Source organism: Alligator sinensis, unplaced genomic scaffold (assembly GCF_000455745.1).
Source record: "Alligator sinensis unplaced genomic scaffold, ASM45574v1 scaffold1156_1, whole genome shotgun sequence".
NCBI lineage: Eukaryota > Metazoa > Chordata > Crocodylia > Alligatoridae > Alligator > Alligator sinensis.
The window spans coordinates 65,229-80,905 of record NW_005842296.1 but is presented as its reverse complement, the minus strand read 5'-3'; the positions used below and the strand labels follow the sequence as shown (position 1 = coordinate 80,905).

The following is a 15,677-nucleotide window of genomic DNA, read 5'->3' as shown; positions in this document are numbered from 1 at the left end:
GGAAGTGGATCAGAAGCACTTCCAGGTCTGCTGGGGAGCGCGCACGGGGCCCCTCTGGCTTGGCAACTGGTGCCCTCTGGGTCTAGGGGGCACCCAGGGTTCCCCCATGGCTGATCACCAAGCCGGGGGTAGGGCACGGGGAGGCCCCCCAGTGCGCTTGGCGGCAGACCCAGAAATGGACAAGAAGTACTTCTGGTCCACTTCCAGGTTGGCCGCTGAGCATGCGGCAGGGTCCCCCCATGCTCCTATGTGACTCTCCACTCACCCCAGTATCGCAGTGTTCACAAGCCGTGCCTGGTACCTTGAGGTATGTAGAAAACGCATTTAAAGCTGTGTCTATGGCCGAATCCCTGATTCTCTGAATCGATATCAAATCTTCAGATTTGGATTCAGCCGAATTGAATCTGGGACAGTGATCCAAATCAATGAATCGAATCACTGTCCCTGATTCGGGCCGAATCCGAATCTGGCCCATTTCGCACACCCCTATTAGGTAAGGCTAAGAACTTGATACTAATTTTAAAAAATACGTCATGCAAAAAGTGAACAAAGCTGAGTGGCAGCAACTGGACCACAAGCAGCATCAACATATTTCCCCTTAGGCCCTGCAACTCTTCTCTTTCAGCCCATTAAAATGGCCTTTGGAAACTTACCTCCAATCTCCTCGGAATAGCAGCATCTTCATGCTTCTTTAGCTCTTCAAAGGTGCGAAGCTCCAGGTGAGCCTGTTCAATTTGGTCCCACAAATCATTTAACTGTTTGATAAGACCCATTGCCCGAGACTGGTAACCACCAAGCAAAATCTTCAGCTTCTTTTCCATTTTGGCAGCCCTCTTTGCTTCTGTCGTCATGTGACCTCTATTTATCTGGAGAAAGGAAATCAGTGGGTGTATTATTCTTGCTGAACTGTGTTTAATATTTTAAATTTGTGTAGTGTTATGCCATAACCTGAAAGATCAGAGGTTACTGGATTAAAACCCCAAAGCAAGTTTCCCCACTTAGAAACACAAGCATCACTGGGCTCCATTAATCAGCAATTGTCCAAGCCCCTGTGCTGAATGGGCAACCAAACCAATGCAGGCAAATCACGGCTGGGTACCAATCCCAATTGCATGACTGGGAGGGAAATCTTCATGCCTATTAAGAGAAAATGGAATATAAGTAGGGACCTACTGACCTTGTGATTTTTGCAGAAATCTCCATAAAAAAGCCTGGTCCCCGCAAAAAAAAAAAGTTTAGGGGTCATGAAAAGGTATGAAATTGGCAGTGAAAAAAAAAAAAAAAGAGCTGCAAAAACAGAAAAGGGCAGAAAGCAGTCATGTCCTGAAGCATGGGGGAAGGAGATTTCTGCGGTGGAGCGTGGCAGGTCCCCCCCATACCTATGACTGGCTAAGGGGCCCCTGTAGTCTCACCCCTTCTTGGAGACTGACCGTCTGTCAATCTCTGTGGAGGGACAGGACTTCCAGGGCCCCTGGGCCAATCAGAGGCATGAGGGCCCTGCCATGTGGGCCCTGCCCACTCTGATGCAAAAATATCACCCAGCACCATGCTCGAATTGTGAAATCAGGGGGTAGCCACCCCAAATTTGGTAGGTCCCTAAATATAAGAGACCAGTAATCTCCTTACTGTTTCATATTTCACGTGCACAGCCAAAGCTTTCAGCTTGTCCTCTGCATTACTAAGAACAAAACAAAAGAACCGCCCCCCAAATCCCTCATTGAGGAGCCTTAGAGCAGCTTCCTTAGAAGCACGTGGAAATGTCAGCAACATTACCCCCACTTTACAGGGAAGTATGTTGAGAAACATTGTGCTGAAATGCTGTCCAAGGGTCACATAAGAGATGGCAGGACCAGAAGCCAAATCCAAAGCTCCCAATTAATCAAATATAGTAAATGGGGAAGGAGGCAAGGTAAAAGGATACCAAGACTTCAGAGCAACTTGATCATCTTTTGTGGCATCATCTCGATGAGTACCAACAGTGGTGTGCTAGACTTAAACTCCTGATGGACTTCTAGCCGGGCCTATAGCCACAACCCACAACGGCAGGTTTCAATAAGTCCTGATACAGGCTACAAAATCCTGCCTTTCGGGGACAATGCATGCAGAAAGCCAGGCACAGTATGCTAACGTTTTCTAGGGGAAACAAAAGGCATCAGAACCTATCGTGTATCCGTATCATGCCAGAGATAGCAGTAAGCGAGTCACCTGCTTTTTGGAGCAAATTTAACTGGACAGTCAAAGCTTTGAAGGCTCGTTAATAGCTATTCCAATCTAACAATATCAAAGAAATCCTTTAATGTTGAATCAAGTCAACTAGTAGCACTGGGAAATCTCTCTGAACAAAATCTGGGAGAGGTGTAGCATTTCACATCTCTTCTTATGGACATATGGATTTACTTGTTGTTTTAGGCTTCTTTCATGGAAAACATCTTTTTTGCAAAGAGCACTGTACAAAAGATGCCAACTTCAATAAAGGGTGAAAGCTAAGGGCCTCAGAGGTTAGCTTCCCAGTATAAGGTGCACTAGACAGTGCAAGAGATGGGAGTAAAAGCTGCTTTAAATCAAGCAAATCACAAATATACAGCTCAAAACAATAGCAGTGATCAGTCATTAAGGGGCTGATTTTTTAAAATCATAAGCTATGTTGGTAAACGTTACATTTACCAGGCATAAGAGCATTAAAGCTGATTATCCAAAATAAAGATAATATTCACTGCTTTGTGCCAAGTTAATCCTGTGATCAGCCAATGCATTTTATTATCTAGGAAGATTATGCGTACAAGGAGATGTGTAAGGGGCAGAAAGGGAATGATTTTTCTCAAGTATTCTGTACAGTGTCAAATATACCCAGACACTAATATCTACACAAACTAATCATCACCATTGTGGTCACGTGAGCCAGGTTTGCACAAAGCTGCAAGTTTCCTCAACTCCTGCACTGCCCCAGCTTATTTATATGCTTTATTCTGGAACTAAGTTTGTGACTGAGATGGAACAAGTCACATTACCAGTTTATGAGATTATTTAAAACACATTTTTAATAAGATGCATGTTATAGAGCAGGGATTCCTGAAGCACGGCTCATGAGCAACTTGTGGCCCATGATGCATTTCTATGCAGCCTACAAAGGGACTTTTTATGGGCGGCTATTCTTGGCAGAGCCAGCCAATTGGTGAGGCTGTAGCCCTCGACTGCTTGGCAGTACCTGACCTTTGCAGCAGACCTACGATTCTCCTTACTGGAACTGGTATACACGAGACACGTTATAGCTGATGAACACTGCTAATTCGTTTTGTGATGTGGCCACCTGTACCTTGTCCCGCCCATCAACAGGCCCCCCCCCCGAACAAAACTTTGGGGACCCTTGCTACAGAGTCATAAGAGGTCTCTAAGGGTGGGAAACTGCTAAAGGTAGGGGGAGACATGAGTGTTTTTGCTACCTAGCTTGCTGATCAAAGATTAAACTGAACTGGATGGCTACAGTTTTCAAGGAGTGCTTGTGATGCACCTTTAAGTGATTCCAGGGTCCCTATAATGTAGTTTTTCTCTTCAACATCTGTATAAATCTGAATAAAATAGAAAGGTTCAGGGTTCATGAGGTTACTTGCTGATGCAAAGCTAGGAAGGCTTTGAACATCCATGTGATTAATATCGTTACTCCATGCAGCAATGTGGTAAAATGGGTCATTTTTCTGATTGCCATTATTATTTATACATTTCTAAAGATGCTTTTCATTTTAGCTCGAATACCGAGTGATGGCAGCATAGGCAAATAGACTGATGGGCTCCGACATGCTTTGATCTTAGCCAAAAGGCCAAACTCTACTTATACGGAAGAAGAACAGTATTATTAGGGCTTATCTCCATTTTATGGATACAGTAAATGGGACAGAGAGACCACGAGAGTGCACAGTATGGAACAGAAGTCCCTGGCATGGTCCCACAGTACTGGGCACAGGCTGGCTCCAAACAAACATATACCCAAAGGCCCCTGACACTTGAGAGGTGCTGAAGGTGCCAGAGGTCCAAACTCAGGGCACAAAATAAAACTGGATTCTGATGAAATTCATATTAAAATAGAATTCACTGAGTCATCATCCAGTGGTCTAAGACCTCCAAAAGGTCAGAAGGGAATTTAAAGGTTCCCTATCGATCTGGATGTGGATTCTTATTCATATGTATATATAAATCCTTAAGCTGATTTTGTTTGTGTAGCCCTAGCTCTTCCACTCTGTTCCCGCCCTAGTTAAGTTATAAGATGCTCCACTACCATAATATAACAATGTCTCCTATGGTTAACCACCCCCCCAAAACCCGAGACAGAAGTAATATCTTTTTTCCTCTTCCTTTCCTGGAGAGAGAAATATGAATACATGCCTCCTCCACAAACTAGAAGGCTCTGGGACCCCGTAGGAAGGTCAAAGGGAGGTCTCAATGTTCGTAACAAACACTGCTTATTAAAAATTGCTGACTGCTGCATTAATGCCACCAACTGCATATAATTTTAGTTCAAGCTTCGTAAAACTTTAAGGCTCAAATGCCAGGCTAAAATTCCAGGCAGTTATGGAGAGATATGTTTAAACACTAGTATGCATTCTTTACTGAAAATTGAGAAATAGATTTCAGTAAAGTCTGACAACTGGTTCCCCACTGAACTATCAGGAAAATTACAGATGTTTGGAGGACTTCTTTGCAAAGTGAGCTGTTTCCAGGTACATCTGGGCCAGTTTTGGTCCTGCTGCCTGATGTACCCACTATCTTTGAATGGAAGAGTGAGCATAGCCTCGAGACAAAGTGGTACATCATCACTGGATCAGTGCAAGCAGCTCATTTCAGCCCCAGGCATCTTCAAATCCACAAAGGAAACTTCCAACATTCACTTGCACCTTCCCAAATTGGGCAGGAACTATTCTTTCTCAAGTCTCATGTTTTTCCTACACATGGGCACTGCTTTTTTCATTGTAAGCTAAAGTAAGGATGCTCTCAGGGATATCACCACTTGCAATCCTTAAAACAACAGCGCACATCTTTTTCCACTACCTCAAGATCTACTAGTAAGATACAGGTGACGGACTAAGCAGGAGGGCATGGGGAGTAGAGGTAACTGCTATATAGCCTGAAAAGGCTGCAGTCAAGGGGAGACATTTTTTCTTAATGTTCTGGGGACTCAGGCTATCACCACAAAGCTCTACCAACATGATGCAGCTTACGCTCAACACTTCCAGATGGTGGAACATGAGTCAGGAGCGAGTCAAACTGTCCCACGTAACTGGGGTCTGCCTGCTGCTGCAAGCTCAGGAGTTTTGTCTGAACATACTTTGAAGGGACCCATTTCCATGCCGAGAAGGAACACAGGGCTGAAAAGGGCCTCCTGGGCTGTCAAATCTCATCCCCCACATTTGCAGGCAATCGTTTACCCAAAGATTCCTAAAAACCTTAGCTTCAAATGCCCACGCGCTACAGCTATAGCGCACAAAACCAGGAGCACTGAAAACTCCCAAATCCATGCCATAGGCAAGGGGCAGGGGAAACAAAGACAACGGGAGAGAAATAGTTGGATAATATGTGCAGAAGGTCTTAGACGGAGGACTCTGACCCATGTTTCAAAGGAAAGCCCCTTTCCGCCAAACTCCTTTGTTATTGTGATCTGGGGAGACCTGGCTGAACACAGTCCAACTCAGCAAAAAAGAGTCTCGTGGTTAAGGTACTGGACCTGAACTGGATTTGTTCCCCAGCTCCTCCCTACACTCCCCAGATGGGTGCCAGCAGATCAACCATGCCACGCCTCAGTTTCTTGTCATCTTTCCCACCACTCTTCTGTCCATCCTGCAGACTGGAAAGTCTTTGGGGTAGGGCCTATTTGCTGCTTCGTTGCTGGCAAAATGGAGCCCTAACCACAGCTGGGAGAAGTCTCTGAGATACTGTAATACGAACAATAATGGGATTAAATAGTCTTCCAGGTCAGAACAATGCAGACTTCAATCTTTAAAAGTAGACTGTGTCTATATTAACACCTGCTTAGCTATTCACCACCACTCCTCAATATGGCTTAATGCACAATTTTGGCACTTTCCTATCACGCTATAGATGAGGGTTTCCTAAAAGAGCTCAGACGCAGAGACCATTAGGAAAAAAGGGCGCTGTTCGAGAGTGTCAAAGAAGACCATTAAAGATTGCATAACTCTTACATGATGACAAAGTTAAGTCTGATTTACTCGGGCATCCTGATTTTTACAGAAAAAAAAAATCACTCATAAATGTCCCCTGAAGTGAGCTATGGCTGTATATAATTGCATCCCAGAACTGAAATCAGATCAGATGTGCAGGGCTCGTATGAGAAAAGGCGTCTATGTTTTATACTCCTATTTAATCCAATAATTAGGAGGGCCGGAGGGTGAACTACTATTTTGCAATTTATTAAGTGGATTACATCCCACCATTGTTTATTAACACTTGTGGCATGCTATGCCTCATTAATAGTTTGTCCAAGACTACAACTAATAACTCAAGAGCAGTCCCAGAGTGGAATATGCTGCTCAGTAGAGGGATTATTATGAACAGCCTCCAAGTTTCACAGCACATTTTGGTAGGATTGATATTTTAAATTAACTGATACAAGACTTGCAGAAAAGCAAAACAAAACAACAACAACACTTGGAAGTAAACGGTGCCCTACCTGGTATCAATGAACAAACTTGGGATCTGATTAATTAAACATTTTATCCATTTTATAAGAGGAAAAAGCTGACAGGAGTTAGATCTGACCAAGTAGATTAGTAGTGGTTGTGACTCTAGATCCATATAGATCACAGCTCTTTCTAATGGCCTCTGGTGGAAATTATTTGCTAGAATGGCAGCATATCAATTATCCCTCTCCACCTTGACTGAGTTGGAGGCATAACTTAGAAAAGTGCTATTTTGGTGATGGCAATGCTTTAGGTTTTCTTCTTATATTTAACGTTTTCGAAGCTTTTTCCCTCTGCAATATTTGAAGTTTCTCACTCTCCTCCCAGTTCAGGTATATACTACAGGCATATCTCTCTATGGGCCTTTTCAACTCGTGGGGTTCCAGATTTTCCAATTAAAACCCCCCAGTAAAGTGTTTCTCAAGAGTGGCACAACTCTGACCCCTGGGAGAAATGTCATGGCTCCGCTAGCACAAAGTGTACCCGCTGTAGCAGATCAGCCTGCTGTACAAACCTAGGAATCAAAGCGTTCTTTCTGACCGTGGGCTCATAACTAGCATTTGTAAGAGTTTACTAGTCCCAACTGCAGCGAGTCTTGTATGGCCAAGAAGTATTTCAGTGCCTGGTAAATCAAGGGATGTGCCTCTTTAAACATACAGACTGCTCTAACTTTCACGTGGTATTGTCATCCCAGAAAATCCCAACGGGATTGTAATGGCCATTAGCCAAAAACAGTAACTCTGGGGAGTAATACACACGTATTTATGCACCTATGCACTGGATAATCGGGTACTAATGAGGATGAGCTCTACAGAATGACCTTCAGATAAAGCGGCTTTGGGAAACTAGAGGTCTATTCTTTCACGTTGTCAAAAATGCTCTGTCCTTGCGATAAAAGGTGCCAGGATCATATGGAAATCCCTGTGTGTATGTATGCGCGGGGGAGGGTGTTGTTACCAAAGTAATACATTTATTTGTCTGTACTTGTATGTCATTAGTACAAGACAGAAGCCACAAGAAAAGATTGAACCTAGGAGCTTTTGAAAAGTGTCAATCCTCAGCATAAAAAAAAAAAAGCAGAATGGCAGCAAATCCCTATATCAGTAGCAATTCGTGCCTATGCAATGTACGTTCTAGGATACCTGGGAGAGGGCAGGATAGCTGCAATATCCTGCAGTACTACAACTAATATTTAGTACCAGTTCCACAGGCAGAGGCGACCTCAGGCCACTGATCATTTTGATTCTTGACAGAGTATAAGTTGATGCTTAGGGGTCAGAGTTTGAACATCCTTTGATGATAAAGAGCTCTGTCAGGGCTAAGTATGATCATCTTGATTTCTAACCACATGAATTGTCCTTTCAGTATGAATTGTCCTTTCAAATGTGTAAGCAAAGTTTACAAAAACAATACTCAAGTCAACAGCAATAGTTGAAAATTGAACACGGTCGATTCAACACAGCACCTCTCAAACATTAATGCCTATAAGAATGTTAGCCCTTAATAAGGAAGCAGCATGACCCAAGAGGCTAAATATGTAAATTGAGAACATCTATATTCCTGGGATGGCCAGTGGTAGGCAACATGACTTCCTCTCCGAGACAACCTCTCTGTCCCCCAGCTGTTTTACAGCGCCTAAGTAGGTGGATCTCAATAAGTTAATGTTCATATATTGCGTGGTATGATCGAAAGTACTTTGAAATTAGTGGGCATTTGTACATGTTTGCGCCACAGTGCCGGGAGCTTTTAAAAGTGCCCTACGCTGTGGTGCATGCAGTTGTATAAGTGGCGAGACATGTGCCAGCGTTGAGAATGTGGCGGTGGCGCACTTTTGAACTAAGCAGATCCAAGGTGTTTTAGTTCAAAAGCGCATCGCTGCCATTTTCTGCAAGCGGATGTGCATTTCGCCGCTTACACAACTGCATGTGACAGAGCGCAGTGTGCGCCAGCTCCCATGCGGAGCAGATTCAATTAATTAAAATGGAGTCTTCTCTTCCATGCCGAATCTCTGGCACGTTGGAGCACAAAAATGTATGTGTATAAATGCCCAGTATTTCTAGCCAGTTTCCAAAACTCACTTGACTAGCAGTTTGAGAAAAAATACCAGTGAAGTCCTAGAGAGCTGCTTCTTTTGAAACAAAACCAGATTTGCCTCTCCCTGGGTACACTCCTTGCTCCCAAACTGATCTGGGCTCTCATGGATCTGCACAGACCAGGGCAGGATTGTGGCACAGAGAGCTGATGACTGCAAGGCTTTGAGGGAATGACAAGATTAAGTCTCAAATCTTCAGCTGGAGTCTGGTGGGCAACTGAGAAAGTTTCCAGGCTTGTAACATGTGAGGAGGCAGAGCTCCAGAAGCATCCAGCGTTAAAGACTTCAGTTGTTCAAATGCTGAACAGGAAGGACTGCTGCCTTTGTTGTGTTATAAAGAGAAGCAATAAGAGTTAGCAGTTCTGTAGCCACTTCCTGGACATGCTTTAGGAACATAAACCTGAACAGCAGCCCTGGGAGGTAGGCACGATGCCCATTTTAATAGCCGAGGAACTGACATAAAAAGAGGTTAAACCTTCTCAAAGCTGGGTACTGAACCCTTGGGGATCTCAGGACTCTGGACCCAAGACTCTGCCCTGCCAAGACATATTTCCCCGTTGTGGGTAAAAACGATTCTTGGCAGCAGAATTTCTTCTTTTGACCTTTTCAGCGCTCCCCAATCCACACGTGGTGATGGTGGTAGCTTCATTCCTAGCAAATGCTTCCCATTTCTAAACATAAGAGAATGCTGCCCATTCAGCGCTGGTTCTGTTTTTCTGAAAGGAGTTTCCATTACAGGTACAGATGGTTCCTCTGGGATTTGCCTGACACTTGTGTAGCCCACAAGAGCCTTGGAAGGAATGTGTCTATCATGCTAAGTGTCCATGGGATGATGGATTACATATAAATGGAAATTCTGCCAATTCAGCTTTACTGGGTCCTACAGGTAACTGAGTGTTTAGATTATAAACATTTGGCAGCGGAGACCTTTGATGAATTTGTGTCCTGATGCGAGATTTTTCTGCTCCTAACTATGCCTGTTCTCAGTGAAATGAACAGGAGAAACACCTTTTTCCCCCCTCCTTTTTTAAAGCAAAGCACAGTCAGCCCAAAGGAAATTGTGGATGCAGATAGCATAACCAGGTTTGAAAGGGATTAGAAATTCATGGAGACAGGTCCATTGGGAAATCTTAAACAGAAATGTCAGGGTGTATTGTTTGGCATCAGTTAACCCAGGGGTGACCAACCTGTGCCACAGGTGTCAAAAGTAGATCAGACAACCGATGCACTAACATTCGCACTCATCCTCCTGTCTGCAGACCCTGCAGCTGGCTCCTAGTTCCCCACTCCTGTGAGGTCGGGCAGGGGTGGTAAAGACTGGGAAGGGGTCCACCAGCACAGTGGCAGATAGGTAGGGCAAGAAGCAGAAAGCAAAGCAGCAAATTGAGCAGGGAGCACAGGGCTGGGAGCAGAAAAAGGAGCAGCAGATCAGGAAAGGGAAGGGGATCGGAGTGGCACCTAAGGAGGGTACAGGGCTAATTTATGGTATACTTAACAAAAATGTTTGCTTCTACTGGGTTAACCAATGATGGCTAATGCCAGGGAAGGTATGACAAGGAATGGATGATTCCAGATATGCCTTATTCATAAACTCTTCCTTTAAGCAAGGGGGGGGAGGGGTGTCAAATGTATAAATCCTGGGCCAAACCTGGCCCATGGAGCTGTGTCGTTTGGCCCACAAAGTTCCCAAAGGGGCCAGAATTTGGAGGTGGGCGGAGTGGGGAGGAGGAGATGATTGACGGCTGTATTAAGACCTGCGACTGATGCCACTCACCCTGCCACCACCTTGTCCAGATATAGCCTGCCAGGCAGGGTGGAGATGGACACCCCTGCTCTAAACCATCTAATACTTGCCACTTTTGGAGACAAGATGCTGGGCTAGATGGACGATGGGTCTGATTTAGTATGGCACTTTTTATGTTCTTAATCTTTTCCTCTCTAGGCAACTCTATATTTATCACAGTGGAACTTAAGTTATGAAGAAATGTAACTTCACCGTGTTGCTAGTGGTCACCGCGCTGAGTTCTCTGAACCTGGGGCAGCGCTGAATGTAGAGTGCAACCCACAGACAGACTCTGGGTTCCCACAAAGTTAATTCAGGTGAACTCAGCTGTGTAGAGGAACAAAAACCACTCCTCTGGTCTGGAAAGCTTGTTGGTCCTGTTCATTACTATAAAGCAGCAACCAATACAACCTCAGTGCCCTGCGCTTAGTCAGATTTGCAAATATCCCATGCTGTGTATGTGGAATGGGTAACTCATTTACTGGGCTTTGTGTATACAATGCAACTAGAGTTTCTTCCCCCACAGACTCTGAATAATGTTTATAATTTAGCAATCAACTGAAATGACAACATATCTGCCACAATGGAAATAAAACATTTGTGTTCCAAGCCTACACTGCTTTGTCTTTGAAGAGAGGGTTCATACTGCCTGCAGAAAGTTATGGAGATCCAAATACAGCTGACTTGCTCAAAAGATGATGCTACCGTCTCACATCTTAGCTAATGTGACACTTTCCTCCTCCAGAATTTTACAAACCCGAGTAGCAAGGGGTTAGAAATATTATTTTCCGGGGGACGGAATACGATATTTTGTTTGGAGTATGTCAGCCAAGGTGCTAGGAACCTTTTTTGATATTACACTGAGACCAGATGCCTTTCAGCTTAGTTTTAATCATCTCTAGGGGAAGGGTAACCTCATGAGGAAGAGACATAAGACTGGGAGATTGAAAACTCAGAGCCTTGCTTTGCTCTTCCCACATGGCCCAGGTCTATTAATCTGTGTGTTACATGTGGGGAAAACTGAGGTACACAAAGATGCGGCTATTCATCTCAACAAGGTGTTGAGAAGATAATTCAGGAATGCTTTTCAAACGCTTGTAAGGTCCACAAACTAAAGTTGCAGACACAGAAGTGCAAAGTGATACTGAAAGAAAAAACAGGTTTACACATTAGAACTGTTGTCATCATGCGTTTTTTCTGCATTTTTCATCATTGCTAATTATGCCTTGATAAAGATATCTTGCTCAACAGCAGCTCTTTATGATCGCTAATGGCATAAACTGTTTGTGATATCACAATCTCTCTCATAGAGGTAAACATTATATTAAAAAAACCCAAAAAAACAACACTGCTGTCACTAAATCAGTCTATAAAAAAACCCCCCTTTGTCCATGCCATAAATCTACCTGGTAATCTCTGGGCAGTGAAAACAGTGCTAGGAATCACTGGACTTTATCACATTAAAACTGTGGTGTGTTAGCAGTCCCATATGGAAAAATTACACAGTGATGACCTAGCGTACAGCTGCCTCTAGGCAGTGTTGTTAAGCCTAAATTATTCTTTGCACTAGATTTTAGTGCAGTTTGAGGATTTAATGACATCCCAGAAAGCCAACCAATTTTGGATCTTGCTGCTAGCAAACTCAAACCACCTGCAATTCCTACTCATCTCAGAGAAAGTGCAAGCCAGCATCTTAGTTTGTTACTGGCGGGGCTACTACTACCTGCCTATCCCATTATAAGACCATGATTTCACTTGCTCGTAAAACTATGCTAAACTTTAACCATTTGGGGTACAATTCTCTGCGCTGTATGTTGGTCTTAGGAAGACCAACACAGCCAGCTATTTCTGAGACAAAGATTGAGAAAAGACATCGTTTTAACTCTAGTAAAAAACAAAAACAAAAACAAAAAAAATTCTGATGACCTTCCTTTGAAAAGCTCTAGCACTCCATGTGAAATAGCACAAGCTTGGAATTTATTCGGAGATGGCTTGTGGGTCTAGGATGGGCTGTTTGCTATTCTCTGACCCAAATATAAATGATTTAAAAAGCCCCAAAGAACAAAAACCTAACAGTTCACACACCTGCTTAGTTGAAACCTCAATCCTAACAGCTAAATTCCCCCCATACTCCATCTGCATTGAAAGTGGTTCAGGCCTACACTGAGCCAGGTCTTCCTCTGCAACTGCAGCTCCTGGATCAGAGCGTTAGGGCAGTGCAAACTGCAACTACATGATCAGAGCTGGTCAGGGACCACTGCGATCAGCAGCCATTGAACTGACTTGCAATTATCAATTTCCCAGCTGCTATTTTTATAGTGATTCGGAAAGAGTATGAGCCAAGGTAAACCTTGCCTCTCTGGGATGCTGCAACCCCTGCCGGGTGTGTCTCTTGGTTATCTGAATTGAGAGCAGAGAAACTCTCTCTTTGTGCTATTACTGTCCCTCCTGCTGGGCCAAGGCAGCACAAAGGAGGAAGCTCCTGGATTCAAATACTTAGGAGACCAGAGTCAGACCTCGGCAGTGATAGTAGGGGGGTGGGGGTTAGAAATGGATTAGGATAACAAATCGGAGAACCAAGAAGTAGGGAACTGAGCTGTGCAGAGAGACTCTTGATTAAGAAAACTTCAGCTGAAAGGCAGTAGATAGAATTAAATGCTAAGGAGGACAGATACTGGTTTGACAAAGAGACTAGCGCAAGAAACTGGAGGTGCAGATGGAAAGATTTTAAATGAGGACCCTGGGGACTAGAAGCCAGTGCGCATGGGGAACCATGAGGCAGGTAAACTGAAAGCAGCTGAGCCAAGGGACTGGGGATAAGAGGCTTCAGAAATAAACTTGTGCTGTCTAGGCAAGGAGGTTGGGACTAGGATGAACAGCCTCAAACATACAGGTTAGGGTTGTCTAAGGAAAGACAATGGGACTCCAATGAAGAACCAGGAATGGGGGGGAGGAGGAACAGAATAAGGAAAGACTGAAGAAGACAAGACATCTGGAGAAGTGGACATATCAATGTACAGCCACAAGAGCACACTATCCTCCAGAGCCAGAAATTACATCCACAGTTATGGGGTCTCACTATTCCTCTGCTCCTCATATAGCTGTAAAAACCCATGGGCAGCATGCATGTCTCTCAGCTGGTCCACAGAGGATAACAGCTTACTACTGCCAGCAGTTACGTTGTTAACTCAAGAGGCAAAGATCAGCGCTGTGGACCAAGAAGTTTCATTGCTGCTAATAACCCATGTGAGTACTAACATTATGTGATATTTTTGGTTGGGTTTTTATTAAAATCTACAAATCCACACACATAAGGATGTGAAGCCAAGTACTCAAAAATAAAAATGCCAAAATGAATTAATAAATGCCAGAGTTAATGCTGTCCCTTTGCGCACATGCATTTATGATAGTGTTTAATGACATGACAACATCCTATTTTTCCAGCAGATGCTACATGGGTCAGACCCTGCTAAGAGGATGATATGGGGCTGTACAAGGAAGAAGGCAGTTGTCCATAGGACTCCCTCCTTCCCTTGTTGTGTAAGCTGGAAGGCATGAGGCAAAGGCCGTAAATCAAGGAAGGGCTGGGGTTAAGACAGCTGAAGAACTAGCTTTTATCCCTATTTCTGTTGTAGAACTCCTACACGATGCCACTTGCTTTGTAAGCTGTCATTACTAGTATGTATGCGTCTTATTTCCTGAAGTGTTTGAGATCCTGGAGTATGATTTGCAGAAGTGGCATGCACTCACAGGTGCAATGGATATCAATGGGAGCTGGCTTTGAACACATATAATGCTGTATACAATTGGACTGTGTACTCTGAAAGAAGGTCAGATGCTGGTCAGCTCAAACTATGAACACAAAATTAGTGGGCAGCTTTGACTGTAGCCTGTGCTTTAGCTCCTTACCTGTAAAACAGTGTATTGAGGGGTGGGAGGGACCTCTTTATTACAGTGATGTTGTAAATATAAGATCTATCAAGGTCTATGAAGCCTTTAGAGACTACAGTGCTGAGCACCACAAAAAAGCCTAAGGAAGTGACTAATTCTATCTTTAGAACAGGTTTTGTCCAGCATGCAGTAAATAAAGTATCAGGTCACAGACTGAATAGTGAAAACTATGGGAGCCCAATCCATAATGTGTACGGAATGGGCCTATGGAAAAAGCAGCATGTGATCATGAATTAAAGATCATCTTGGAATAACTATATATATATATATATAAGAAGCCTAATTAGAATTGCATAGGCAGCCTTAATTCTGACATTTTAAAAGTCTTTTAGTAGCTCATTTGCCCATTTTAATAGTGTTCGTTTAATATAGCTGTGCGCACGCCATATTTCATTTCAAAGATTATACACATTTGTATACAAATTAGATGCAGCCGTCCAGTCTCTGGCATGATGCAACCCTTGTCACCAAGAAGGCTGGGTGCCTCTGAACTAAGATATACCTTTTATAAGAAAAATATTGTACAACAGAGTGTATAAATGAGAGCGTTAACAAGTCATCCGTTACTGTCACAGGCAAGCAGTGCAAGGCATTACATAGAGCAACACTGCACTCTGCTGGGAGACAATGAATATAACAACTGTTATGCTCCCTAATAAGGGCTTACGATGTCAAATTCCCTGGAACTCAACAACTTACAGCCCAATCCTATAGCTCTCACTATCACTGATAATCTTCTCAATTAGCAAACAGTTCACGTAACAGATATGCTCATTATCATCTTCTTTGGTGCTGCCAAACTAAGGGTGTTCAATACCAGAAAACAAATTCAATACCACAAAAACAAGTTGTGCTGTTGCTAAACCCTGTAGAACTTAAAAACTGTTCTCATTAACACAGAAAAACTGGTGCCTGCAGAATTTAGAGAGAGAGTTCTAGGAGAAAAAAAATATATTGGGGGGGGGGGGGGGGGGGAAAGGAGGAAGGTCAGGTGTAAGTGCTACTAACAAGTATTTATGAAAATAACCAATCCAATCTTACTTTGAACTATGATGCTCCTAGAGTTAATGTGTAAGGGTGTCTTTACATGTGCTCTAGGGTGGGGTGCTTTAATTAAAGCAGCTCCCACAGTGTCTTGTGTATTCAGCACCCCACACTTCCAAAC

At 43.6% G+C, this 15,677-nt stretch overlaps 1 protein-coding gene across 1 annotated transcript in view; it reads right to left on the bottom strand.

Annotated features, from left to right (window-relative positions):
- The window catches only part of CDC5L (cell division cycle 5 like), a 45,546-nt gene that overhangs the window by 3,417 nt on the left and 26,452 nt on the right, over nt 1-15,677 (bottom strand). The window contains exon 15 of the mRNA XM_006028209.3: nt 654-866. Within this exon, the coding sequence (XP_006028271.1) occupies nt 654-866 (213 nt within the window). The remainder of the gene's footprint in view (nt 1-653; nt 867-15,677) is intronic.